General features: G+C 43.1%; 11 protein-coding genes across 12 annotated transcripts; 6 read left to right on the forward strand and 5 right to left on the reverse strand.

Annotated features, from left to right (window-relative positions):
* Positions 1–1,596: 1,596 nt before the first annotated feature.
* Positions 1,597–2,847, forward strand: LOC128261392 (rab-like protein 3). Its single transcript, XM_052995071.1, has 2 exons — positions 1,597–2,046; positions 2,109–2,847. The coding sequence occupies exons 1-2, from the start codon at positions 1,980–1,982 to the stop codon at positions 2,786–2,788; spliced, it is 747 nt and encodes a 248-aa protein (XP_052851031.1). The 5' UTR covers positions 1,597–1,979; the 3' UTR covers positions 2,789–2,847.
* A 326-nt stretch (positions 2,848–3,173) lies between these two features.
* Positions 3,174–4,308, reverse strand: LOC128263335 (adenosine 5'-monophosphoramidase HINT1). The gene is made up of 4 exons (XM_052998355.1): positions 4,186–4,308; positions 3,850–3,926; positions 3,640–3,781; positions 3,174–3,573 (listed from the first exon to the last, which is right to left on the reverse strand). The coding sequence occupies exons 2-4, from the start codon at positions 3,888–3,890 to the stop codon at positions 3,304–3,306; spliced, it is 453 nt and encodes a 150-aa protein (XP_052854315.1). The 5' UTR covers positions 3,891–3,926; positions 4,186–4,308; the 3' UTR covers positions 3,174–3,303.
* Positions 3,996–5,493, forward strand: LOC128263331 (congested-like trachea protein). Its single transcript, XM_052998350.1, has one exon. It carries the CDS (start codon positions 4,435–4,437, stop codon positions 5,383–5,385), a length of 951 nt encoding a protein of 316 aa, XP_052854310.1. The 5' UTR covers positions 3,996–4,434; the 3' UTR covers positions 5,386–5,493.
* On the reverse strand, positions 5,426–6,170 carry LOC128263333 (transcription initiation factor TFIID subunit 10). The gene is made up of 2 exons (XM_052998352.1): positions 5,833–6,170; positions 5,426–5,771 (listed from the first exon to the last, which is right to left on the reverse strand). Exons 1-2 carry the CDS (start codon positions 6,073–6,075, stop codon positions 5,514–5,516), a joined length of 501 nt encoding a protein of 166 aa, XP_052854312.1. The 5' UTR covers positions 6,076–6,170; the 3' UTR covers positions 5,426–5,513.
* Positions 6,171–6,216: 46 nt separating this feature from the next.
* On the forward strand, positions 6,217–6,807 carry LOC128263334 (transcription initiation factor TFIID subunit 10b). The gene has a single exon (XM_052998354.1). The coding sequence runs from the start codon at positions 6,279–6,281 to the stop codon at positions 6,732–6,734; it is 456 nt and encodes a 151-aa protein (XP_052854314.1). The 5' UTR covers positions 6,217–6,278; the 3' UTR covers positions 6,735–6,807.
* A 147-nt stretch (positions 6,808–6,954) lies between these two features.
* LOC128263332 (gamma-secretase subunit Aph-1) lies at positions 6,955–7,962 on the reverse strand. Its single transcript, XM_052998351.1, has 2 exons — positions 7,471–7,962; positions 6,955–7,414 (listed from the first exon to the last, which is right to left on the reverse strand). The coding sequence occupies exons 1-2, from the start codon at positions 7,861–7,863 to the stop codon at positions 7,091–7,093; spliced, it is 717 nt and encodes a 238-aa protein (XP_052854311.1). The 5' UTR covers positions 7,864–7,962; the 3' UTR covers positions 6,955–7,090.
* Positions 7,963–8,494: 532 nt separating this feature from the next.
* LOC128263329 (sorting nexin-20) lies at positions 8,495–10,594 on the forward strand. Its single transcript, XM_052998349.1, has 4 exons — positions 8,495–8,714; positions 8,793–8,939; positions 9,134–9,830; positions 9,885–10,594. The coding sequence occupies exons 1-4, from the start codon at positions 8,708–8,710 to the stop codon at positions 10,018–10,020; spliced, it is 987 nt and encodes a 328-aa protein (XP_052854309.1). The 5' UTR covers positions 8,495–8,707; the 3' UTR covers positions 10,021–10,594.
* A 181-nt stretch (positions 10,595–10,775) lies between these two features.
* On the reverse strand, positions 10,776–14,555 carry LOC128263328 (transportin-3). The gene is made up of 5 exons (XM_052998348.1): positions 14,338–14,555; positions 13,163–14,260; positions 12,695–12,861; positions 11,266–12,636; positions 10,776–11,206 (listed from the first exon to the last, which is right to left on the reverse strand). The coding sequence occupies exons 1-5, from the start codon at positions 14,449–14,451 to the stop codon at positions 11,146–11,148; spliced, it is 2,811 nt and encodes a 936-aa protein (XP_052854308.1). The 5' UTR covers positions 14,452–14,555; the 3' UTR covers positions 10,776–11,145.
* Positions 14,556–14,899: 344 nt separating this feature from the next.
* On the forward strand, positions 14,900–15,358 carry LOC128262440 (SNAPIN protein homolog). Its single transcript, XM_052996706.1, has one exon. The coding sequence runs from the start codon at positions 14,954–14,956 to the stop codon at positions 15,356–15,358; it is 405 nt and encodes a 134-aa protein (XP_052852666.1). The 5' UTR covers positions 14,900–14,953.
* A 13-nt stretch (positions 15,359–15,371) lies between these two features.
* LOC128262439 (methyltransferase N6AMT1) lies at positions 15,372–16,205 on the forward strand. Its single transcript, XM_052996705.1, has one exon. It carries the CDS (start codon positions 15,372–15,374, stop codon positions 16,053–16,055), a length of 684 nt encoding a protein of 227 aa, XP_052852665.1. The 3' UTR covers positions 16,056–16,205.
* A 1,703-nt stretch (positions 16,206–17,908) lies between these two features.
* Positions 17,909–22,324, reverse strand: LOC128263037 (bacchus). 2 transcript variants are annotated; one of them, XM_052997689.1, is made up of 4 exons: positions 22,191–22,324; positions 21,376–21,665; positions 18,719–18,881; positions 17,909–18,645 (listed from the first exon to the last, which is right to left on the reverse strand). In XM_052997689.1, exons 2-4 carry the CDS (start codon positions 21,616–21,618, stop codon positions 18,596–18,598), a joined length of 456 nt encoding a protein of 151 aa, XP_052853649.1. In that variant the 5' UTR covers positions 21,619–21,665; positions 22,191–22,324; the 3' UTR covers positions 17,909–18,595. The 2 variants fall into 2 exon arrangements, with proteins under 2 accessions (XP_052853649.1, XP_052853648.1); XM_052997688.1 differs by lacking the exon at positions 22,191–22,324 and having other exon boundaries at positions 21,376–21,794.
* Positions 22,325–24,556: the final 2,232 nt, after the last annotated feature.

The following is a 24,556-nucleotide window of genomic DNA, read 5'->3' on the forward strand; positions in this document are numbered from 1 at the left end:
GCCCTCTGACGGGATCATTTTATATACCCAGCGATCGGACGGGGGGCAGCAAACATTATACATAACCATCGACAGCACCGCATAGTATGAACACACCATACGGTAATAAAATTATCAACATAACCAAACGATATACACACGGACATACATAAGGTCCACCCACGTACTTCTCGCAGGAAATCTCCATCCTTCGGTTCAGATCCAGAATCTATAAACGCTCGAAAAAATAAGCGCTGTGAAATGCCGAAATTCGCCATTAAAATTAATCAATTGGTACACTTTTAAAATTGTAGGAATTTTGATTTCAGATTTTTTTACAAATTTCTTATGTTTTCAAAATTTTTAATGACGAATTTAGAAATTTCACAACGATTATTTTTGAGTGTACCTACACATACTCGTACACTCTCATCCAGCACCTACACTCGCGGATATCATTTGATGACTCTTTCCGGAGTTTTGTTGTTTACGATAAACTGTTTATAGCTGTTTTTGAATTTTAAATAAATTATATTTACTATATGGTAACAAAACAAAGAATAACACTAAAGCAAAACCACATATAATAGTAATATATGTTTTAAATGCTATTACCAAACGAATCTTAAATTGAGGCTTTGCAAGCAGAGTTGCAAGCGAAAGAATATTATTAAATAAACTGCATATATATATACATACTATAATGCAACTGTATTGCAAGACAAGCATAGCATTTTATTTCCGAGGCAAAAAGAATTTAAAACAAGACACACACTAGTGAACTCTAACACCTGTGTACGGTTAGCGGTAATCGCAGGTGAGCCTACGGCCCCAAAGTTTTGCAGCCGTACCCCCAACAATAAAAAAAAACCCAAAGCAACAGCAACAGATAGAACGAAGATCTATGTAAAACACTAGCGATGTGAACGACACAGATATACACAGATACACAAGAACTAACATATGTGAAATGAGACGAGGAATGTTTATAAACAATAAACAAATGTTTGAAAACTAATAATTGTGATTTTCTTTCTTCATCCCGGCTTAATATTTAATCTCCTATAAGCTCTTTGGCCTTATCTCGTATTTCGAAAAACAACTAAGAATATGTGAGCTCGGATTTACAGCCCTGAACACATTTATTTATTTATTTGCCCATAAAAATTACTTTGACAACTCTGAATTTTTTTTATGTATAATATTTATAAAGATTTTTTTGTTTATACTTTATTATACATATATACAAAATCTACTTAAACGAATTTTCATTTATTTCGTAATACTTAAGCTTTATTCTGTTTATTGGACTATCACTACTAAAAACTTTTTCAATTTTGGAATATTATAAAACTGTTAAACCATTTAATATTTGTACCTACTTGTTTACTTTAGTTCAGCAAAGAACATATAAAAAATGTAACCAAATATTAGGTCTTATTTAGTACTACAATACTTCAGCTTCTAGTACTTTTTTCTTGGCCGTCTCTGTGTCATTATGCTGCATAATCTTATGTTTGTAAATTTTTATTTGACATTTGAACATTATTATTTTTAAAGCCTGGGAAATGTTCTTATCTACAGCACAGCACAAAAAAGTCTAGTTAGTTTTAAATCTGCAACCAAGGGCAGAGGATGTGCTTTTAAAAAAAGGCGGAACGAATTAACATATTCGATACGCTACCGACCTATCGATAGCCACGATAGCTTTCCATTTCTTTAAAATTGTGTTTTGTTCTAGAAATTCTTCAATTTGACCAGGGAATTCTATTGAAATCAGTTAAAACGTAGCCTACTTTCGCTTAAAAACAAAAAATGAACCTAAAACCATTAAAAAAATGTCAGCTCTAATAGTGCAATCATCTGTGGATCCTTTTAAAAATTAATTGAAACAAAGTAGGCGAGGATCTAAGGATTAGTTGGTTAAACATAAAATAGTACGTAGTACTAAACTAAAAGGCCAAGCACTTAGAGCTTAAAAAACAAAACCAGGAACAGCAATGAAACAAAAACAGCAAAATATTAAAGATGTGTCCACGGTTCGCATCCTGATGCTGGGTGACAAAGGTGGGATTACTGTGATATTAAATCAGAATAGTGCTAATTACCCTTTAATTTGATAATTCCAGGTGTGGGCAAAACCAGTCTGACCAATTTGTTGGCCAGTAGTGCTATAACGCCCACGCCCGCGTCCCGCACCGTGGGCGAGGGATTGTGGAATGTTCAGGTGCGTCTGCACGAGCACTCCATTTCGGTGTCCTTGCCACCCACGCCCACCTGGACATCGCCCTCCTCCTCGGAACGCTCCGGAAAGCATTCCCCGTACCCACGCAGAACGCTCAACAGCGTCGCCAGTGGCGGTATCCTGTACTTTGTGGAGTTCTATGATCTAAACAGCAAAATGCGCATGCGCCGCGAGCATCGCGATAGTTTCTATAAGAACATCGATGGCATTATCCTCGTTTACAGTCTGCAGGACCTGCGCTCCCAAGACAGCCTGCACGATTGGCTCTACGAGCCATTGCGCCACATATGCAAGTATCGCCACCGGCGAACACGTCCCATTTTGGGGCGCCAACATGTCCCAATCCTGGTTGTGGGTACCAGGTTGGATAAGCTGATCCGCCGGCCGTTGCGTCGTTTTGGGAGCATTGCTCATCAGCTGGAGGCGGACGAGATCCTTCTAAACTGCCAGGATTCCGAGAGTTTCGCAGACAGGAGCCGCAATGAGGGCAAGCTGCGAGACTTTCTCGATCGCGTCGTCAAGTTCAAGGAGCATTTTCCACTCTCTAAATCCTACGACACTTGAAAAGATCTCATATTATATTTTCTAATTCCTTGTTGATTTTTAATAATATTTATGAAAAAGATTTAGCCGGAGACTTTGGTTTTCTAGCACATGGAAGGGACACTGAAGGGGTTTCTATTGTTTTTTAGTTAAGAAGGTATATACCCTTTTTCTGTTGGTATCAAATAAAACTTTCAATAGTTGGAAGGTCTATCCAATGAATTGTGAATTTCTTATTTTATTTATAATTATGGAATATATTTTTCGAAAGAGGTAAGGAAGATATTATAAATAAAAAATTCTATTCTGCCTTTGGTAGTTTCTAATAAAGATTAAACTTTTATACTTTCCTTCCCGGTGTATAAACTCTTAACGAACGTCCTTATAAATGACAAAAGTAATGAGCTTTGGTGTTTATTTTAATAAATTTTATTTGAATAACTATCTTGGTGTTCCTAGGCCCCTCTAGAGGATTATTGATCTTAGATCTTAAATCACCTGGATATTATGATCTTCTGGACATTATGATGACAATCTTAGCCGGGAGGCCACTGCATCTGGCGGCCGCCGAGGAAGTGCAAATGCAAGTGGTAAACGGACTGGGCACCGTGCTTGCCATTGTTGATAACCACGCGGTAGCCCTCCTCCAATCCCAGATCCTTGGCCACCTTGCGACCCACCAGCATGAGATGGCCCAGCAGATCCGAATCTCCATCCTCCGCCAGCGAAAGTTGGGCAATCGGCTTGCGGGGGATCACCAGGAAATGGGTCGGTGCCTGGGGAGCCACATCGTGAAAGGCCACGCACTAATATACATTGATTACAAAGATTAGTTTATCCGTCTATCTAACCACATAGACTTTAACCCTTACCCTATCATCCTCGTGGATAAACTTGCAGGGAATCTCCTTGCGCAAAATCTTGCCGAAAATTGTATCTTCGCTGGCTGCTGCCGTTTGCGATTTCTCCACTTCGCTCGCCATTCTAGCACTGCAGGTGGCTATATGACGGTTACTGAAATAAGAAATAGACTATATAATCGCTGCACTTTAGATAATTAAGAGTAAATCGCGTGCGCTTACCTGAAAACACGAACAAAATTCCGGCCGGCCGACAAGAACATCGAAAAAGCGCTGCCAACTCGGCCTTAAAATAATCCCTAGCATGTCCAAATTTAGGTTATTTTAAAGCTCACAGTTGCGTTGTCAAATATTTTAAATTTTTATTTTAAAAATATATATTACAGGTGTTTAAAAGACTTTAGGACAATTGTATATTTTGTCCTTCAATTAAATTAGGGAAACAAATTGAATTTAAAAGTTTTTAAGGGAAAACAAAACATATATGGACTTTGAACCCTCGCAAGCAACAGATGAAATTGAAAAGAGATCTTTAGTTAAACCAGTAAAACTACTCACAACAACAAGTTCCAGTTCCTTCGTGGCAAAATATCTTTGTGATAAAATCTAGACTAAATCATCTGAGAAAACCAAAATATAAATCGGTTTTTTGTGACGTAATGACGACGCCGTCCTTCTTATCGCAATAATATGTTTTAAGATTAGTTCACAACTATCGGCTAGGTGCAAATTCCAAACAATCCAATTGAGATTCACACGAGAAAGGGCATTGCTAGTTCCGAAATTGACGAGGAAAGATTGCTAGTCATGGCCACCGTTGAGAAAGTGTCCACCACATCCACTTCGTCATCCTCCACCGTGGCGGAGCGTAAGGCCAATCCCGTGAAGTCCTTTCTCACCGGAGGATTTGGAGGCATTTGCAATGTGCTATCCGGCCATCCATTGGACACCATCAAGGTGCGTCTGCAGACGATGCCGAGACCTGCTCCTGGAGAACAGCCCATGTACCGGGGAACCTTCGATTGTGCCGCCAAGACCATCAAGAACGAAGGAGTCCGCGGATTGTACAAGGGCATGTCCGCGCCCTTGACAGGAGTTGCTCCCATCTTTGCCATGTGTTTCGCGGGCTATGCCCTGGGAAAGCGTCTTCAGCAGCGCGGAGAAGATGCCAAACTCACCTATTCCCAAATCTTCGTGGCTGGCTCATTCTCCGGTCTGTTCTCCACCTTGATAATGGCTCCCGGGGAGCGGATCAAGGTGCTTCTGCAGACGCAGCAAGGTCAAGGAGGCCAGCGCAAGTACAACGGAATGATTGACTGCGCCGGAAAACTCTACAAAGAGGGAGGACTTCGCAGCGTTTTCAAGGGCAGCTGCGCCACAATGCTCAGGGATTTGCCCGCCAACGGCTTGTACTTCCTGGTCTATGAAGCCCTCCAGGATGTGGCCAAGTCCAAGTCAGAGACTGGACAAATTAATACTACCTCAACGATTCTGGCTGGCGGTGCTGCGGGCATGGCCTACTGGATTCTGGGCATGCCAGCCGATGTACTCAAGAGTCGCCTTCAATCGGCGCCCGAGGGAACCTACAAACATGGCATTCGCAGTGTCTTCAAGGATCTGATTGTTAAAGATGGTCCCCTAGCTCTCTATCGAGGCGTTACTCCCATCATGATTCGCGCCTTTCCCGCAAATGCTGCCTGTTTCTTTGGCATCGAGCTGGCCAACCAATTCTTCAATGCTGTGGCGCCAAATTTCTAATTTGGAAAATCTTTTAAAAATTTAAAGTTGTTAAAGAAAGTTTTCTGTTATTTGAAAACCTTGAAAGGAAATATATCTATTTCTTTAGATTGCATACTAACTATAGAACATTCAGTTTGTAACTAAACTTAAACGAAGTATTGGGGCTTGCGCATGGTGATGCCATGATCCGCGAGAGCAGGAACCAGATCTTCCATTGCCAGTGTATACTTGCGATCTTTGGGATTCTTCTTATCCTTGCTGGAACTGTGGCCACTGGAGTGCTGGATGTTGGTGGTGCGCGTCTTGCAATGCTGCAGTGCATCGTTGGCAATGTCCGAGATGAATTTCTGGGCGGAGACGGATATAAGGCGCACTATTTGGGGGTCCACGGAGGAGAAACCAGCCTGTAAAGTATATAATGTTAGTTTTTTCTTTAGGGGATTAGATCATCCTTTAAATGGCTACCGTTTTCAGGGCGTTCATGGTCAGGGCATCTGGAATGGTGGGCGTGTAGTCCTCAAGCTGTCGCAGTAGCTCATCCATATCCGCATCTTCAGCGGTGGCTGGGACTTCTTCTACGTCCAAGTCCTCCGCATCGGAATCCAGGTCGGAATGCAATTGTGGCTCCAACTCCTCGTCTTCGGTGTCCGTAGCGGAGGCCACAGATTCGGCAGGTGTTATGTTGACATCCTCGCCATCAGAAGCCATTGTTTTGCAGTAATTTTTTGTTTATTTTTAGAAATTGTGATTGTTTTCGTTAAACACAAAGTATGTATGTATGTATTTACATTTATCGATTGCAAGCAAGAAATAATCGATAACATCCCTCTACCCAAGTATCGCTTGTGCGACAACCTGCATTCTCCCATCACTATCTTTGTGGATATTTTGCGAATTGTTTTCTATTTACAATGGTGGGCTCCAATTTTGGCATTATTTACCACAACAGCGCTGGTGGTGCCAGTGGACAGGGAAACCACGGACAATCCTCCGGAGCAGCAGGCATAGGTGGAGGCGATCGTGAGCGGAACACGCCGGCCTCGCATCTCAGCGATTTCATGTCGCAACTGGAGGATTATACTCCGCTGATTCCGGATGCGGTCACCTCGCACTATCTCAATATGGGCGGATTCCAGTCGGATGACAAGCGCATCGTCCGGTTGATCAGCTTGGCTGCCCAGAAGTACATGTCCGACATTATCGACGATGCACTGCAGCACTCCAAGGCACGGACCCATATGCAAACCACCAACACGCCCGGCGGTTCCAAGGCCAAGGATCGCAAGTTCACCCTGACTATGGAGGATCTGCAGCCTGCTTTGGCCGACTACGGCATCAATGTTAGGAAAATGGACTATAGTCAGTAATTAGAGGCTTACTAACGCCTGTTGTATGTTAGTTGTAGTACTTATCTTCTCATTAAATAGAGCTTTTATTAAACCATAGTAAAAGTACCTTTTTTATTAAATATAGTTTGTCTTAAACCATGGTATAATCTATCATATATCCAGAATATAAAAATGTATTCCCTTAATAAAGGTCTATAAGCAACTGACAAATATCTAGGGACTGAAAAACAGAAAGCACTTTTTGAATTTATGTGTACTCAAAAATTGAAGTTGTAAAGTTAATCATTTCCATAGAGCATTTACAGGTTAATTTTTTATTTCTATATAATGTTATTCAAAGCCTATAAACTAGGTGGTTAATACTAGGCTTTTGTTCATTGGCATGTTATAAATTTCTTGAAGCTGCGCGATGTTCCACCAGCCACTCGGAATGCCAGGACACCCGTGCCGATGGTGACTATATAGTTGATCAGCAAAGTGGTGGTATAAAGCTCACTGGCGTTGAGCAGAGTTATCAACGAGACAAACAGGTGGCTGCCGACAACATAGCCTATATGAATGTAGTTGTTTGTGTCGAAAGCGTTGAAGAAGATGACGCTCCAGAAGGTGTGCAGTAGGATAATGGACAAAGCCTGGGCAGCCGAAGTGATGAAGAACAGCTCCGAACCACTCTTTAAGCCCATTGTGCCAGGGCCACTCTGAAAAGCAGGACATATCTTTACTCGAAGCATACTGATATGTGTCATCCACTCACCATATCAGCCAGCACATTGACCAGGGCAAACATCCCGGATATAATTCCAAATCCCAGGCCTGAGACATAGGCCAGGATGTGTTTGTTATCCGTCACCCGTGTGTCCTCCGCCACGGCATGTAAACCCTGCTCAGTGCTGCGCAGGATCCTGTAGATAATGTACCGGAAGCCCTCCTGGAACAACACCGAGAAGACCACGCCAAAGGCCAGGAAATCCTTCAGTGGCATCAGGGCATACCACACGGAAGAGATCAGCAGCGACAGGAGCCAGAAGAAGGCAGCCGCAATCAGGATTATGATCCGCACCGGGTCATTGGCGATGGTGAAGACGAACAGGGCGAAGGGCGGACCAAAGGCGATGAAGGTGCAGCCAAAGAACTCGGGCAACGTCATCTTTTCTTTGTAAAACTCCTGGTTTTCCGCTTGGTTTGTGGGTGTTTTGGTTTACGTGGGAAGAGGAAGCAGAGGTGACAAGAAAGCGGCGTGCTGCCAGACCGTTGCAGTGACTTTGGAGATGCCACACCGCGCTGTTTCGTTATTTTCATACCCTACACGTTCAGGTCTTTTGATATTATATGTAAGGTTAAAATGGCTAGAGCTTAATTAACATATATCTTAATTAAAAAACAACTTAGTTTAAGGAATTTTTAAGAAATTACGAAAGCTAGTTGTGCTTATGTCTAAGAATAACTCATGAATCAGAAATAAGTTTTTATATATTAAAAAGGTATCAGCTAATCGCATATGTCCATTAATAGTTTTCAGAGATGCCATATCGCAAAAGAGCAATGTTTTCATACCCTTCTATGTAGAGTCCGTTACATTTTGAATTAAACTTTATTAACAAGTTTTTTATATAATCAGTATGTGCCTAAAACTACAATGGGAGTTAATTAAAAAAAAAAAAATATTTATACTTATTGTAATGTATGTTTACATACATATAAATTAGTTTTTTTCTTATAATAAACCTTACTATTCTCCCACGCGCAGGGTGTTCCACTAGTCGCCTCTGCACGTTTCACCCGCACTAAACAAAGGGGTCCGTCCCACTTACAATATTTTTGTTTGGGGCGGGATTAGTCATTGTAAATTGACTCAACTTGGCTGCACTATGCCAACCGCATAATCCGCATCCGCCGTAAACCAGAAGCAAATTGCAAGTGCCCAGCTGCAGATCGTAAAAACAGCAGCCCAGCGAAAAGCACAAAGAGATTTTTAAGAGACCCCCATACATATGCCCAGTGAGTAAAGTTTTCATCCAATTAGCAGGTCTTGGTTGATGATTTGCGTTATTTGGTGTTTTAATGTTTGTTCCCCAGTTCACGCCGTGATGGCAAAGCGCCTGCTGCCCCACCAACCGTCCTACGATGGGGAGGCACCTGGTCCGGATGAGCTCGACAGTCCAGCCATCGAGGCGGCGGCCCTCGACATTCCCCCGCCGGAATCCGATAAGGCGCTCCTAAAGGGTTTGTATAATCAGCAATCTCCTGTCTGAAAGGCACAGTGGAGTAATTGAGTAACTTAGGCCAGTATTAAATCAGGTAACTGGCCAGCTTTACAGTGGGGTAAATAAAAACCTTAGGAAGAAAAATACCTATGAACTCTTTCCGTCTGTCAGATTTGAAATAGTAAAGGTATTTATCATGTTTTAAATTTGTAGGTGTCTGGGAGCGACCCACGTCTAGTGCCGAGTTCAAGCCGCCCACCGATGGGAGCACAGTGCTCCGCTTCGACATCCTGCTGGCCCACATTATGCCCCCCGATGGCGAGGATGTGAAGATCAAGCGATTTGTGGTCTATGAATTAACAGTGAGTCAGGATGGGGCCACGGAGGACACCCAACCGGCGAAAATCGAGCGTCGCTACACGGACTTTCGGGAGCTTTTCCAGGGACTGAAGCGAACACATCCCACGGAGATGGCCAACAAGTACTTTCCGGCCAAGGTGCTGATGGGTAACTTTAAGTCTGAGCTGATTGGCGAAAGGAGTGCAGCCTTCGAGGCATTTCTCACATATGTGGCCAGTCAAACGAAGCTCCGGGATTCGGAGGACTTTCTGCGCTTCCTGCAGCACGATGAACTGTCCAGGGCGTGCCAGTTTCTGGATGAGCGTCGCAACGAGATGGCCATACCCATTCTGGAGAACTGTTTCCGCTTGCTGAACAAGATCTATATGAATCGTTCGCGGCCGGTGCTCCTGATACTTTGTCGCCTGGTGGCTGCCTGCACCTCATCCCCAGTTCCTCATCATGCAGCCGAAAGATGGGCTCTGTTGGCTCTAAGTCGCTTTGAGACTCTGTGCGATATTGATTTGCTGCCGCTCTACATTCCCCTGCTTCACACCTGTGCACACCTTTGGTAAGTCCATCCAATCATACCTTAATTTGCTAGCCTGATGCCATATCCTTTTAGGTGGCAGCGCGGCCAGGACCAAAAGCCAATCACCGACCGACTGACTGATATGTCCAAGCAGGGCATCAACACTGCGAACACCGAGAGCCTCATGCAGGCCATTCACAAGATCGATCCACGCACCGAAACCATTTGAATTGGAATCTCCACCAGAGTTATCATCCATTAGTTGAGCATTAAGTTCTGTAGTTTTTAGTCGTCAAGCGTAAAGTGCAATTATAGATTGTGTGCAATTAGTATTAAGATGAAAGGAGTATTTATCAACCTTTAAGGTAGCACCAACGTTTTTTTCCAAAGTAGTTTGTTAAAAAAGTTTACAAAGTATAAAAATCCTTATCGATGTCACAAAAACAAATTAGCCAACATTTTTATTACTTTTTTTTAAACAAAACTTCTCTTGTTTATTTGGCATTTCAAAACTGTGATTTTCAAATGATATTAATCAATATTTTATTTATTTAAAGTAAATTTATAATCTCCGTTTAATTAACATTAAATTTTCTTTGTCTACCTTTGTAGCTAATATTAATATTGCGAAAAATATGTGTTAACCGAAATTGGAAAATCAGTAATGGTAACTTAAAGGTTAGTCTAAGCGTGTTTATGTTTCATGTTACGTATTATTTGATATTGTGCACTCGTTTCTGTAATTTGTACCCAGTGGGAGTTGTGAATAAACTATGCACTATATCTTTCCCCGCCAAAGTGAATCACAAATGTATTATCAAAAGTCCATGACGAACAGTCTGCAAATCCAAGCCTAGAATTCCATATCAGCCTGAAAAACATTTGACAAATCTCGATCACAGCTCCCATAGTTATTTGTTCTTACTGCCCAACAACGCCTTGTGATTGCTTTTTTGTCAATGAATAAATACTATTACTCAAATATTTTTCCAGAATCGACAAATTTTTTCGGTCACGTTCGGTCATTTAACGCTAAATGGTAAATATATTTAATGGTTTGTTATTTGCTTATGCTGGTGTTTCTGAGTCATTTTGGGGTTTAAACTTAGATCTAGGAGTGCGCTATAATTAGTATTTAACTTATTGCTATCTGCTGTGAGGATCTTTTGACCGCACTCAAAATGTACAATATGAATTAAATATAACTTATGACGTCACACAATCGATTCAACTATATTATAAATATATATTGGGGTACGTGCGTTTTTAACAAATTGTTTAGCGCTCTTGCCACATTACATACATCACTAAAAATGTACAGAATCAATTAAATCCGGTTCCAGCTTCCATTTGATTAACGGAAGAGTCGCGTAAAGGTTTTCAAGGCTTGCGAAATGGCTTTCGTTGTGTCAGATCTGCAAAAGGATGTACAATGTGAGAGTTTATGTAAAAGAAAAACAAAGAGAAGCCTTACCTCAGCACTGTGCTACTGAACTCATCCAACTGCTGCTGCGTGGCGGTCACATAGCCACCACTGTTCTTCTTGGGCAGCGACTCCAGCGCCTGGGCCAGAAATGGCTGCATCCGATCGTTGCCCACCACCTGCTTCAGTTCGTGCAGCACCTCGGCCACATCGGCCAGCATATAGGAGTGCAGCTGGAAGACGGAGGCCTGAATCAAGTTCATGACCAAAGCTCCGCCATGCTGATTGGCCAGTTCCACCACCAAGGGACGACATTCTGCATTCCTACTGTGGCTATTCGTCCTGCCCCAAACCAGCAGATTGATGAAGAACTTCATCACCGAGGAGTTGGCCTCGCGATGGTCCAGCGCACAGGCTATCAGAGCGCACTGGAAGATCGGCGTTATGAGGCTGCTCTGGAGCAGCTGATGCGGACAGCAGTCCAAATAGCGCGAGGCCAAGCGGAAGAAATCGTCCACGGTATCTGGGTTGTTCTTAAGGCCATTCTCCATCTGCAGCAGGCCGAAGGTGGGTTCGATAAATGCCTGCAGCATCTCCAGCAGTACACCGATGCACTCGCTCGACCTGGCGAACTCGTCCACCAGTATGGAGCCCACGTAGAGGAAGCAACTGTGGTGCTGCACGGCATACAGGACCACCATTTGCTTGATCAGCGGCTCCACCAGCTGCACCGCTTGCTTTCTCACCATCCGGATGCCGTAGCGGATTAGTCGGCAGGTGCGCTCCATGATGCGCAGGTCGCTCTGGTACTTGTCCATGACCCGCGAGATGAGCGGCCAGGCGTCGTTCAGAATGGCCACCGTGGGATGCTCGACGGTGTCGGGCACGTCGGGATTTGTGTGCCTGATGATGGCGCAGGCTCTGTCTATCCAGTAAACGGGATCGCTGCGCTCTCCCTTCTGGGCACTAGCTTCACTGTTGCTACTCTCTGTCAGCTGAGCCAGCGGTTGCAGCTGGAAGCCGACAATTTCCCGCAGAGCTGGCTGCAGTTGCTCCCGCGGCAGACGCGTGAGTATAAGTGATATGCCCTTGAGCAGCCCAATGGCCACGTCATTGTTAATCTGAAAACTGTCCAGACTGCGGGCAATCTCCACCAGACCGCTGATGTGGCACACCATCTTCTGGCGGCAGGCGGAGCAAATGGAGGTCAGTGCCATGGCCGCAGCCGGCGCCAAGCCATTCTTCTGCTGCAGAGCGAACAGAAGAAAGTTGAGCACCGCCTCCAAGGATTCCGCATGGTTCTCGATCCATTCGCACAGCTCGCCGATCAGCAGGATCGCAGTGTATCGAACAGCTATGTGAGTTTGCTCCGACATATTGAGGATCGCCTCCACCACCTTGGGTATCACCTCGTTCTCCTCTCTGCGGGTGGTTAGGTTAATTGTTAATCTTTTACCTTATGAAAAAAGTCTATACATACGGCAGTATATTTTTGGCCACATTCTGCATAATAAAAAGCGCCGCTTCTGTGGACTCCCATGTGGTTTCCGGGACCTGCAGGATGTGGAACATTTGCTTGAAGCAGGCTCCGGATCCCACAATAAAGGCCACATCTTTGATAAGATCTGAGACCTTGCGTCGAAAGTCCTAAATAGGAATAACAAAACAATTAACTATCTTTCTCCCCTTCAATATATGCAGAATAATGATTTATGTTATTATTAGGCTTAAAGTTATTGTAAAGTTAATGAACTCTTTAAGTTTTTTTACTCTAGCTGTTAAAAGAAACCGGTTTTTATAAGAAGTGTCATGCAGACTTAGCTACTTTTAGCATTAAACAATTTTACAATCTGGTGAAATGGAATTGCTTGTTAATTTGATTTGAAATAAAAACTAAATTATATTACAAAAAAATACCTAACCAGTTCGTGATCCTTATCACACTCACATAGAAATTGTTGTTCTCCTCGATGAGTCCGTCGTGGTCACTTTCCATCTGCGAGTGGCGAAACAGGGCGCTTATCAGCCGTTCGATGTGCGGCTTAAAGAGCGTTGTGAGTTTGTTGTCGTTGCGCTGGAAGAGATCCTCGCTGAGCTTGTACCACAGGTGGAAGGTGATCTCGGCCACCTCGTAGTCGAAGTGGCCGACACACAGCAGCACCAGATCCAATCCTTTCAGGCAGTAGTGCGGCTTCTGAGGATCCTCCAGCAGATTGTAGAAGAAGGCATCACACAGAGAGGTGAAAATCCTACAGTAGTTAATCGTTTTGTCGGTATCCTCGTGTGCCACACTCAAGTGATATGGCGTCTCCAACATGCAGACGGCCCCAAAGATCTGTGCCTCCACCGAGAACTCCGATTCGTTTGTGACGCCATCCTGACGTGACGTGTTCATGCAGGAGAGCAAGGCGCATACGCACTCGGTGGCATTGTCGTGCAGCTTGCCCGTGGTCTCCGGCAGCGAGAGCAACCGAAAGGCCAACTGGCTGAGGGCATTGTTGTACACGTGCGAGAGGGGAAAGGCGTGGATTACCAGCCAGGCACTATAGGTGCGCAATACCGCATTCCATACGCGCTGCTGGTCGAGATCCTCCCGCTGCATGCACGCGCACAGGAACTTAAGGACGCACTCGGCGCTGGCGTCCAGCTGCTTGTGCACCTCCTCGCGTCGATTGGCTCCGAGTCGCAGATACCGGGAGTCTATTTCCTCCGGCAGCACTTTGAGCACCTCCAACAACGGCCAAATGGCCGCAGGATGGGGAGCCAAAGTGACAAGCAGATCGTTGATCGGCTCCTGCCAGCTGGCCATCAGAAGGGCCAGATCGGCCACCGCCAAACTGAGCTGCGTCACAATCACATTGTCCGTCTGCTCGTCGATCTGTCCAATGTGCGTGATAAGGGAATCCCGCAGGGATTCGTGCGTGTGCGGGGGCAGTTCGCTGAAGGAGTTCTGAATTTTGTTTCGCATCGTCTGGGCGGCAAAGTAATTGGCGTGCAGATCTCGCTTCTGGTGCAGCAGCTCGTCCGCAATCGTCCACGAATAGATCTTTATGGGATTAACCAAAAAATTAGCCACGGAAAGAGAGTTGAGAGCACCGCACACACGACGTCTTCTGAACTCACCGACTTCTGGAACTCCTGCAGCCATTTGTTTGCCTTCTCCTGCTCTTTGGCATTGTTGCCCTGAAACAAGGCACTGATTGCTTGGTACACCACGTCCACCGAGTACGTATCCATTTCATCGGCAGCTATAATCAGCGCATAAATTTTCTTAATTATTATTATACTTTATTAGCGATGGCTGAGGGCGCACATCCCGTGTATCGATAACGCAAGGAAGTAGCGCGCGATAGCTTAGGGATGTGCGTTTTCGTTAGTCTGCGACTGCAGGACTTTGACCAGGGTTGTCGAGTGCCTTAACTCTCGAACGTCAATCCTATCGATTATAATTTGTATTTAGCAATTACCACATTAATATAATAACATTTAATAACCTGTCAATTTCTATCGAAAAATTACATTATACCTTGTGCTACATATTCTATGCCCAAATTAAACCCCAATCCAATAATGCCAACAAAAAAGTAATAAACATTTCGTTTGTTATTTTGAAAACTCTCCTTGCACTATCGCTTATAATATAAATATATATCGTATATCTATAAACATTCGACTAATCGATAACTTTAGTGCTGCTCAACCCATCACTATTTGGCACGGATTGGATTTCAGCAATGCAATGGACTCGGATAGCACTGTAACTTCCTTGGAGGAGAACACCGAGAACTTCTGCACGAATCCCACGCGCGACATCCTCGCCGAGGGCATCACCAATCTCTTCAAGCCGACCATCGAGCGGCTGGACGAGCGTGTGGCCTCCACCATCCAACTGCAGGCGGAGCTGCGTGGCCAACTGGACGCACTGGCCGCCCAGTTGAGGGACATCGAAAAGGCCCAGAGTCAGATACCCGAGTTCGCGGACAAGGTGAAGGAGCTGCTGAACGTGAAGCACAAGGTGACGGTGATCAGCAACGTTTTGGGAACCAGCCAGGAGCGTCTCACCGGGCTCCACAAGCTAATCGAGAAGGAGCAACGGCGGCGACAGGCGCTCCTCGACTCTGCACTCAGCACCAACATATCCTAGATCCCCGTCCGCTATGGAGACGCCTTACACCGACCACTTGACCCTGGAGGACTACGAGCAGGTCTACGAGCCGGCGGAGGACTCGTTCCTGCTGCTCGATGCCCTTGAAAAGGATCTGGAGTACCTGGAGCAACTGCAGCCGCATCTTTGTTTGGAAATGGGCTCCGGTTCGGGTGTGATTATCACGGCTCTGGCCAAGAAACTGGCCAGCTGCTCGCTATGTCTTGCCACGGACATCAATCCCAAAGCCTGCGATGCCACGCGAAGAACTGCTGCCCGAAATGGAGCCCGTTTGGACAGCATTCGCTGCAACCTGACGGATGCACTGCGTCGGCAATCCGTGGACTTGCTGCTCTTCAATCCACCCTATGTGGTGACCAGCGATGAGGAGCTGCATACCCAGAAGTTCGATTCCCACAGCGAGTCCTCAACGGAGCGCAATCTGGTCTTCTCCTGGGCCGGTGGACAGGATGGGCGACGCGTAACGGACATTCTACTGAAGCAACTGGATGACATTCTTTCGCCTCGGGGCGTTCTCTACTTACTTCTTCTGCGGGAGAACAAACCGGAGGACATTATCACACACTTAGAGGGCCTCAAGTTCCGGGCTGTTAAGTTCATGGAGCGACGCATTCCTGGCGAGCATCTATACATACTGAAGGTCACCAGGTCCTCCTCTTCCTCCTCCACCTCATGACTCGTGCAATAAACTCGTTGGTTGACTGGAATATCAAAAGCTAGTTGTATTTTAATTAGAAGGTAAACCATATAAAAGTTAAAGTTTACATTTGATACTTAAAATACCTATTATTCAGTACAATTTTTATTAAAGATTAACTAATACCTATATCGTGCCCCAAGAAATTTTTTTGGGGTAATCATTTTGTATCCTTAAAAAGGATGACTTTCTTGCCAACCCAATAGTAAAAAAAAAGAGATTTAGGTAAAATCCCATTATTTATTATTATAAATGGTATTATACGATTTTAAATGTTCAGTAATTACTGCTTTTTATTCGTAGCTAAAACTAATACCTCATAACTTATAAATAGGTTTTAATTTAAAATATAATCATCGTTACAGACGTAAGGGTATAAAAACTCCGACTCATTGTCTAAAAAGCTATAATTTGTGCTTTTACAGTGGTGGTTCTCATTCCCAGATTGGGGAAAATGTGTACGCTTAAATTTGAAAACTAATCCCGCTCAGTTTTCCAATATCCCCAACGAAATATCAGCTGTCATTATTGATACGCATATGTTGCTTTAAAGAAAATGGTTGTGTAATTACTTCCGCTCCAAACAAAGCTATTTTAATCGAAATTTAGTTTCCAATTAAATCCCTTAACCATCCCTTACAGCATTCAATATGTTATTCTATAGGGAGGTTTGCAGAAACCAGTATTGTCAACCCCCGAAAACGCAAACATGAAATCTGGGAGGGATGGATCCTGTACATCATGTGTGCCGGAACGGAATATAGGCAGAAGCCAATCAATGAATTATGTACCTACATGTCGGTGGGTAAAAACTCCTTCCCCTGACTAACCCACTCCACCCCAATCAATCCTAAGGGGTAGCTGCCCCACCCAAAATGGCTACTCCAGTGATAAAAACAACGTCAAAGCAATTGAAACAAACTTTTTATTGGCATCTACTAGATGCCAATCGGTATGTACGTATGATTTTCGCTTTCACGTAATTACAATACTTTATTTCATCGTTCCAAAAATGCTTCATATTCTCTTTTTCGATTCGTGGTTCTGGTTTTACTGCCTTGCACTATCAAATGGAGGTTATTTTTGCACTTGGCAGATACATTATTAATTGGTATTTACAAAAATGCATGTTTTTTTAACATCGTTATTGCTATGTCTGTATCAAATCGGCATATATATCAGCTATATTGATTTTAATTATTCAGTTGTCGGTCAAGCCTTAAAGCCTTCAGCTTTTCGATCTGAGTCAGTGGGTGGTCTGTGTATATATGTATGTCTTTCTGGGTTATATCAGTTAGATTGGAGGATAGTGGTGGTCGGGTTGGCTGGTTTCGGCGGCATTCAGTAGCGAGTACCTTGATTGACCAACTGGGCACATTTCTTTGTCAAATATCAGTCGTTATATTTTGAGAACTCGTTTTGCGATTGTGTATAAATAGTTTGGATACCCTTACTGATAGATACATGTAACATTAAAAGTTTTATTATGTTTTGCTCATTATTCGATTCTCGGGTCGGTTTTTACAATTTACAAATAAATTAAGCTTATCATCGACTATCGATTCGCTCGCACAATTTATCAACAGAATAATTAAACTCTTCGCTTTAATACTGACATAAGTACTTAAGACTATGCATAGTGTATAGTTAAATGCTGAAACGAAACAGAAAGATAGAACTCAAACTTCCCGATGTCTTATTTTTTTTTTTGCCCCAAAAAGCGAAGACCAGGAAATTGTGGGAGCGTGACTGTGGCCACAGTGGGCGCAAAAATTTTGAAACCATAGCTAAAACTTGAGTGTCGTCGGCGAATGCGTGTAGAACATTCATTTGACTTCAATGATTCTTGCGATTTATTTAAATACAATTTTTATGTTTTTATTTGTTTTGTATTTAATTGCATTTGCTGTTTCTTTTTCATTTTTCCATTTTCCATTTTTCTCTTTTGTATTTTTTTGTTTCTTTCGATCATTCATAAATGTAACGTCTAATTTAATAATGAATTTTAATATATTGTGTGTGTGTGTGTGTGTCTGTGTTTAATTCACGGGCTTCGTTTACGCTACATTTTTAATCTTTGTATATTTTGTTTTACGCATAAACTGGGCGTTTAAATTAGGACTTATGACATAAAGGAAAGAAAGATTTTGGTTTTGTTTTTTTTTTTCTTGTATATAGTGGGGATGTTTACTTTTTGTTGGTTTCCGTATAGATTGCTTTTATACGAAAATGCCTTCAATTACAATTTTTGTTTGTTTTGTAGTTTTTTATAAAAAAAGTACACATAAAATACAATTAAAATAAGGTAAGAAATAAAAAATTATTTCTTAAACATAAAAATTATATACTTTTGCGATTTTTTTGTGGTTTTTTCTCCTTCATCTTCTCCTTGTTGTGGTTTATTTTCTGGTTGTTGGTTTATTATTATTTTTTTTTGTTTTTTTTTTTGCTTGTAACTTTTATTTATTATTAATTTAAATTTTTGTTTGTTTTTGTTTGTATTTTTGACTACATTATTATTACGCCTGATCGTCCGAGCCGGAACCGTCATCATTATCATCATCATCGTCTATAGAAGGCAAGGGGAAATCCGGAGATTAGTTTTATGGGGAAAAAGGTAAAGGTTTTTTTTGTGAACTCACCATCACATTCAATGTCGTCCTCCTCACCATCGTAGGGTATGTCGTATTCGTCGCTTTCAATTTCACTGTCGCCCTCGACGATTTCCTCCAGAACATCTTCCTCATCAGAATCGCCATCTGCGGCGGCGGCTTTCTTGGCCTTCTTTGATTCTGCGGATTTGGCCTGAAAATTATAAAATAATTATTAGTTCTCGGACAACACATGTATAAAACATCCAATCAATTTAATTTGAGCCCAGACTTCAGTCACGCTTTTATTTATTATGCCCCTAATCTCATTTCAAACATGTAAGTATCCATTTGACTTGCGCATTTTGATTCGATATCAAGCTGTTTTTTTTCGTTTGTGGGAGACTCAAGGAATTAAGAGAAATTGAGGAAAGTTTCATGGTTCTACGCGCCCAACTCAAACCCACACATCTCCTTGATCAAGGGCATCCAATACCCCTCGCAAATCTCGTTGTGCGTGTGTACATAGTCATAAAATGTATATTTTCAGCCCACAAAAACAAGCTTCGACGAAAATCGTTATTTTCGCCGTAAAAAAACATTTGAAAAATGCGCGCGCCAATGTAATTCGCTGCGGCAAAAAAGAGAGAGAGAGAACGGATTACAAGTGCAGCCTTGTTACCATCTGTGTTGTGTATGTATTAGGCGACATATTTACTATATAAGGGGAAAAACAATATATAGTGTCCGCATCCGTGAGATACGAAACGAAACCAAGCGTGCCATGTAAGACAGAGAGAGTAAGAGGATGACAGAGAGTAGGAGAGCGAGAATGCCGGAGAGAGAGTATCTGTGAGAGCGTCCCATCAGAAGAAACTGTAAACTGTACCTGAATTGCATGAATGAATCTCTCTCCCACTCTCACAGACACACCGAAACGACAGCTGGAAAAAGGCGCAAAACAACAACATGCGTGGGTTCAACTTCTGCCGCTGGCCAACAACAAGATATTTACGGTATATATTGAGTTGTATATAGGCGGTCACGTTCCCAAGTCAAAGAGTAGCCACAATACATGGGCCCTATTTACCAGCAGACTGTTACAAAGCGGAAAACAAGCGGGCTGTGGAAAAATGTGCAAAATTAATGGCCAGCCCACCGCCCCCTTTATTTCGCTTACAGCATAAGTCACGAGACCCAGAACTCGAGAAATGTGCAAGGGGGTATCTAATCCAGACCCTGTTTGGAATGTTTCAGAATTGGAAAAGATAGAGTATCTAATTAGGGAAAAGTTCACATTCTTGGAAATTTAGCGTACTAAATAGTAGTTCTACTATTTGTTTCTTTCCTTAATCAGACCGGTTTAATGACATTTTTATAAAAGTTGTATACATTCTTTTTTTGCTACTTATTAAAGGGCAGTATATTTAAATAGATGCATAAAAAAGTAGATTGAAAAGAAAATAAGGATATTTAAATATATTTTTCATGAAGCTGAATGGAAAACTTAATTTGAAAGAATAAAGGGCATACAGTAGAGACAAAAAAATTCCTTACAGTTTTGAATTGTAAAAAAAGGCAAACCAATTCTTATCTGAATTCTTTAGGAAGTGCTACTGTACTACCACATACTTTGTTAGTTAAAAGTATCTTTATAGAACCCCGACTCCCATTTAATCCAATAACTTATAGTATTATAGTCACAAAAAAAAACTAGCTAGATCTTGCGACACCCTGTAAAACTGTCTTGTTTTATGTACCAAAATAAATACGCATAGGAAAAAAGTGAAAGATAAATGTAAGCACAAACGCAAACAGACAAATGTGTATACAAATTACGAGGGAGAGACTTGTGTTCCGAGAATGAGAGAGATTAGAGAGAGGGGTAGTCTCTCCCAAGAGAGCGCTCTCTCTCGTTAAACTGTACATTTTTATTTCGAGTTTGAGTTTGAGAAAAACGCTTGATTTGCCAATTTATCTGCCTTACTGGCCGAACTATTTTATTTTTATCAAGAAATGTGCTTCTCGATTATGGAATGCGACAGTCGGACACGACCCCAGTCCCCCCCCCCAAAAAAAAAACTTGTTCCCAAACCGCGTGCTCCCAACGATACGCCACTAACCAAAAATAAAAAGTGGGAAAACATGACATGAGTAATTTACCGGCCGGCAATGTGTGTTTTCATTGAGAGAGTGCATTGGCATCGCTTTGGCTTTGCATTTGCAATTCGCAGTTTGCCAGTTTGTCAGTGACTGATAAATAGGGCCAAGAGAATATGAGTTATAGCCGCTATATCTATTGCTTTGTGTAATGCTTTTCAGCGCGGACACGTCAATGCTAATGACCTATGGTTTATTAAAAATACATTACCCACCCCATCCCACCAGAAAAAAACCCCTGGGTAACTGTACTCGTCTATACGTATGGCCCTCTAACCCCGATTTGAACTTAACAACAATAATCTTTGATTGCCGGACTCGCAATCATCTTGGTTAATCGTAAACAACACACTAACGATTGTGTATATATGTACATATGACCTATCTCTCGCTCTTTTTTCCGTTGGTATATAAGCCACTAAGAGAGTGCGCGCTGTTCCGAAAAACGTGTGTATATCTATTTCTAGAATTTTTCCCCGAACAAAAATGCGGAACTCGCACTTCAAATGTGAATCATATTAGTAAACAAATAGGTGAATGGTACTTACTTCTGCTGGCCTTTTGGTGCCTTTCACGGATTCCTTTGCGGGGGCAGCGGCGGCATCGGCGGCATCCTCGCCGTCCTTTGACGTACCGTTATCTGCCGCATCGCCGGCGGCATCGGCAGCAGCGGCCTTATCCTCAGCGGCCGCCTTCGCCTTGAGATCGTCCTTGACAGCGGAAACATCCTCCGCCGCCACCTTCTCTACGGCCACATCGCCGTTGTTCTGTTGTTCCGTAGCAGCCGACATGATTTTTATTTAATAGGTTTTCAGTTTAGTTTTTCCGGAACTATTTGCTGTTGTGAAGAAACACACAGTAAGTTGTTGACAAGAACCAGCGCAAAATACACGGAGGGCGAGCGAAAGAGAGACACGAAACGCACCGCACGAAGAGCGCAAACACAGTGGCTGCGCTTCGGCTGCGGCCCGTCTATTTAAGCACTAGCTCTCTGGGAGAGCGCCAGAGGCGCCAGTCTCTCTCTCTCTCGCTCTTCCGCTCTCCCTCTCTCTGGGACACCGTTATCGCGCTCTCTCCCACGCCAAAGCATAGCCCCTGTACAATACACTGAAAAACCGATGCGGCATTTTTGTACAGCCGCAGTCGATGGCGGCAGCGCAGAGAGAAGACAACAACAACAGCACCCCAGAGCGAGCGATGGATTTTCGAAATATTTTATATATTTTGCGGTGATCTATTCTATGGTATCTGTAAGGTATAGAGTATCTATATATCAGGCGGCGCTACGAAAGTCGGAAGGATATGTTTCGGTAGGCCGCCATTCGATAGATACTGTTCGCTTAAGAGCTCCTAGGTTCCTAACCACCGATATGTATACCCGTCGACGGTTCGTACAAGACTGAGCTTGCCATCCAAATGCTGGCCACAAATTGCCGCTAGCTTCTTCTTGCGCCAAATCGCGTGCACACTTTTTCGGCTATATCTCAAAGACCGCTATTCGGATCGGGCCGGAGACCGATCGAGGCTATAGCCAGTCGTATTCCCTTAATTTTGGCCTTTTTCCCGAGGCGCTGCGATCAAAACTAGATCTGCAATTGACGAGTTGAGTGGGTTCCCTGATTAATTCCATACAAAATCTGCTTGGGTTCCGTGAGTACAGTTGTGGGCGCGTTTGGCGGTAAATTTGAAAATTGCGCGCACCGGTGGTGCGTTCGTGGGATTTGCTGGGGTGGGGGTTCCAGGGGGGTGGTGGCGGTGCGGTGGTGGTGCAGTCACTCTGTGGCGTTTTGACCGTTTGTCGGCGGAACAGTGGATGTGGATGTGGATGTTGATATGTTGCCGATGGGAAGAAGCGTGTTGCAGCATTGTTGCTGCAGATGTGTGTGCCTGTATATTTTGTATTCGTATTTATAGAGTGGACCAGCGTGGGACGCAATGTCGTCGCGGATTGGGGTCAATTGATTGGTAACGTGTGTGGGGAAGCAGGTGATTTTCGCGGCCTAGGAACAAGTGGGGAGCTATTTTTGAGATTCTAGCGATTTAATTGCACGTAATTAGGGGAAAAGCTATTCGGGGTACTGTATATTGCTATGAATTAGCGTATTAAAAACAAGAGGTTCACATAGCGTCATAATTAAAAGAAAACACTCGAGCATAAATTTTACTCAGGAAGTTAAGTTTTAAATAGGCTGCTAAATCCTTATCTATAAATTGAGACAAATAAAATTGACTTATTTTTAATTGTTTTATTACTCATTCTACAAGATAATTTCAATTATATGTTTTCGCGAAAAATATATATCAAATGTCAGTCCTTATCGCCTTCACTCGAACAGGGTCCACCCTCAATTCTTTTTTTATGTGCCAATCTTTCTGTTGATCCCGCACTTGTGGTTCGGCCATTTGATGGTTCTGTTCGTTACACGAACCCAGTTGGTTCAGAAATCGACTAATATATGCGAAAATCGCCGACTAGGCTATAACATATCACCTGGTAGCCAACGTGTTCGAGGGTATATTGCTTTTATTTAATAAATTTGTTTACTCGAACGCTATCAGTCAACCGATCATTCGGAGGTTGATCTATCAAGTTCACACAAAATGTGCTCTTTTAGATTAAAATGGAAAAATAACAAGTGGTAAAGTAATACAAGAGGAATTCGTATTTCTCTTTTACTTCGCTATGTATGTATGTGTATATACTCTGATAGCTTTTGTAAGAAAATATAAATATCGAAGCCACAAAAAAATTCAGATAACCGGGGTATCCCCCAGTCGAGCTTTAGCCCCACAACCACACTCATGTGCTCAGCTATTTTCGTGCAAAGGCAAATACGAATACGAATACCTAGGCTATATAGTCTGTAATCTGAATAATACGGTCGACGACAGAGCGACAGGCGGGTCGCTAATTAAAACCGGCGAACCTGTTCCGAGGCATCCGCGGTCTAGTAAACGTAAACACCTGTAATCGTGGGCCTTCGTTCGTTCATTCAGTTATCACATATTTGAGCAGCAGCGGTGACTTTATGCCAAAACGCTGCCTGATAAGCCGATTTGCGTTTTCGTTATTGCGATGCGATGCGATGTGATGTGATGTGTGGTTTCTGGCCAGAAATGACTGGCTTTCTTCTTTATTTCCGCCCGCCGAGCTCATAGTATTCGTTCGAGTGGCACGGCGTTCGTTCCCCCAAAGAATTGTGGGCCTTTCGCGCATTGTTGCCATATGAATCGTTCGTTCTCATCGGCATGTGGGGTCTCTCTGGCTGAAAGACAGTGCCTCCGGGCCAGTGAACAATAGTATCTAGATTCCAGAGGACAGCCCCAGATATCGGAAGTTATTTCAAGGTTAAGCGATAGTTTGAAATGCAGAAACCGCGATAAGAAAGGTTCTATAAGGCAGGCAAAACTGGAAAATCTGTTTGACCTTGGTCCGAAAAGGACCATTCCAGGAACTCAAACATCTGCCTGCAGTGTTTTCCTGAGTTTTTCAGACCCTAACCTAACCCAAGTTTTCTGTTTATTTTTGATATCTTTTTCGTACAGTCTACAATATGTTATCCCTGACCTATCCTAAGAATTTCTCCCAGTGCATTTACACGTTGCTGTAGCATAAAGGTGTGAACAAATCTCAATGCAAACAATCGATAGCCAGACGCTCAAACATGTGTATCTAAAACACACACATCAACTTGAATTCATGGCGATTAAGTTTTCACTTCTCTCTCA

Source organism: Drosophila gunungcola, unplaced genomic scaffold (genome assembly GCF_025200985.1).
Source record: "Drosophila gunungcola strain Sukarami unplaced genomic scaffold, Dgunungcola_SK_2 000001F, whole genome shotgun sequence".
In the NCBI taxonomy this organism is placed as follows: domain Eukaryota; kingdom Metazoa; phylum Arthropoda; class Insecta; order Diptera; family Drosophilidae; genus Drosophila; species Drosophila gunungcola.

Bases quoted from the DNA above. Each gene is read 5' to 3' on its own strand.
- LOC128261392 (XM_052995071.1), top strand. From the start codon at position 1,980: ATGAAACAAAAACAGCAAAATATTAAAGATGTGTCCACGGTTCGCATC. The intron at 2,047-2,108 runs GTGGGATTACTG...TGATAATTCCAG, and splicing joins CCTGATGCTGGGTGACAAAG to GTGTGGGCAAAACCAGTCTG.
- LOC128263335 (XM_052998355.1), bottom strand. From the start codon at position 3,890: ATGTTCTTGTCGGCCGGCCGGAATTTTGTTCGTGTTTTCAG. The intron at 3,782-3,849 runs GTAAGCGCACGC...TTCTTATTTCAG, and splicing joins AATTTTGTTCGTGTTTTCAG to TAACCGTCATATAGCCACCT. The intron at 3,574-3,639 runs GTAAGGGTTAAA...AATGTATATTAG, and splicing joins TTATCCACGAGGATGATAGG to TGCGTGGCCTTTCACGATGT.
- LOC128263331 (XM_052998350.1), top strand. From the start codon at position 4,435: ATGGCCACCGTTGAGAAAGTGTCCACCACATCCACTTCGTCATCCTCC.
- LOC128263333 (XM_052998352.1), bottom strand. From the start codon at position 6,075: ATGGCTTCTGATGGCGAGGATGTCAACATAACACCTGCCGAATCTGTG. The intron at 5,772-5,832 runs GTAGCCATTTAA...TATACTTTACAG, and splicing joins CCATGAACGCCCTGAAAACG to GCTGGTTTCTCCTCCGTGGA.
- LOC128263334 (XM_052998354.1), top strand. From the start codon at position 6,279: ATGGTGGGCTCCAATTTTGGCATTATTTACCACAACAGCGCTGGTGGT.
- LOC128263332 (XM_052998351.1), bottom strand. From the start codon at position 7,863: ATGACGTTGCCCGAGTTCTTTGGCTGCACCTTCATCGCCTTTGGTCCG. The intron at 7,415-7,470 runs GTGAGTGGATGA...CCTGCTTTTCAG, and splicing joins TCAATGTGCTGGCTGATATG to AGTGGCCCTGGCACAATGGG.
- LOC128263329 (XM_052998349.1), top strand. The intron at 8,940-9,133 runs GTTTGTATAATC...TTAAATTTGTAG, and splicing joins CGATAAGGCGCTCCTAAAGG to GTGTCTGGGAGCGACCCACG. The intron at 9,831-9,884 runs GTAAGTCCATCC...ATATCCTTTTAG, and splicing joins CACACCTGTGCACACCTTTG to GTGGCAGCGCGGCCAGGACC.
- LOC128263328 (XM_052998348.1), bottom strand. From the start codon at position 14,451: ATGGATACGTACTCGGTGGACGTGGTGTACCAAGCAATCAGTGCCTTG. The intron at 12,862-13,162 runs GTGAGTGTGATA...ATTCCTATTTAG, and splicing joins AGGAGAACAACAATTTCTAT to GACTTTCGACGCAAGGTCTC. The intron at 11,207-11,265 runs GTAAGGCTTCTC...ATCCTTTTGCAG, and splicing joins TTCAGTAGCACAGTGCTGAG to ATCTGACACAACGAAAGCCA.
- LOC128262440 (XM_052996706.1), top strand. From the start codon at position 14,954: ATGGACTCGGATAGCACTGTAACTTCCTTGGAGGAGAACACCGAGAAC.
- LOC128262439 (XM_052996705.1), top strand. From the start codon at position 15,372: ATGGAGACGCCTTACACCGACCACTTGACCCTGGAGGACTACGAGCAG.
- LOC128263037 (XM_052997689.1), bottom strand. From the start codon at position 21,618: ATGTCGGCTGCTACGGAACAACAGAACAACGGCGATGTGGCCGTAGAG. The intron at 18,882-21,375 runs GTAAGTACCATT...TATAATTTTCAG, and splicing joins GCACCAAAAGGCCAGCAGAA to GCCAAATCCGCAGAATCAAA. The intron at 18,646-18,718 runs GTGAGTTCACAA...TGCCTTCTATAG, and splicing joins GGACGACATTGAATGTGATG to ACGATGATGATGATAATGAT.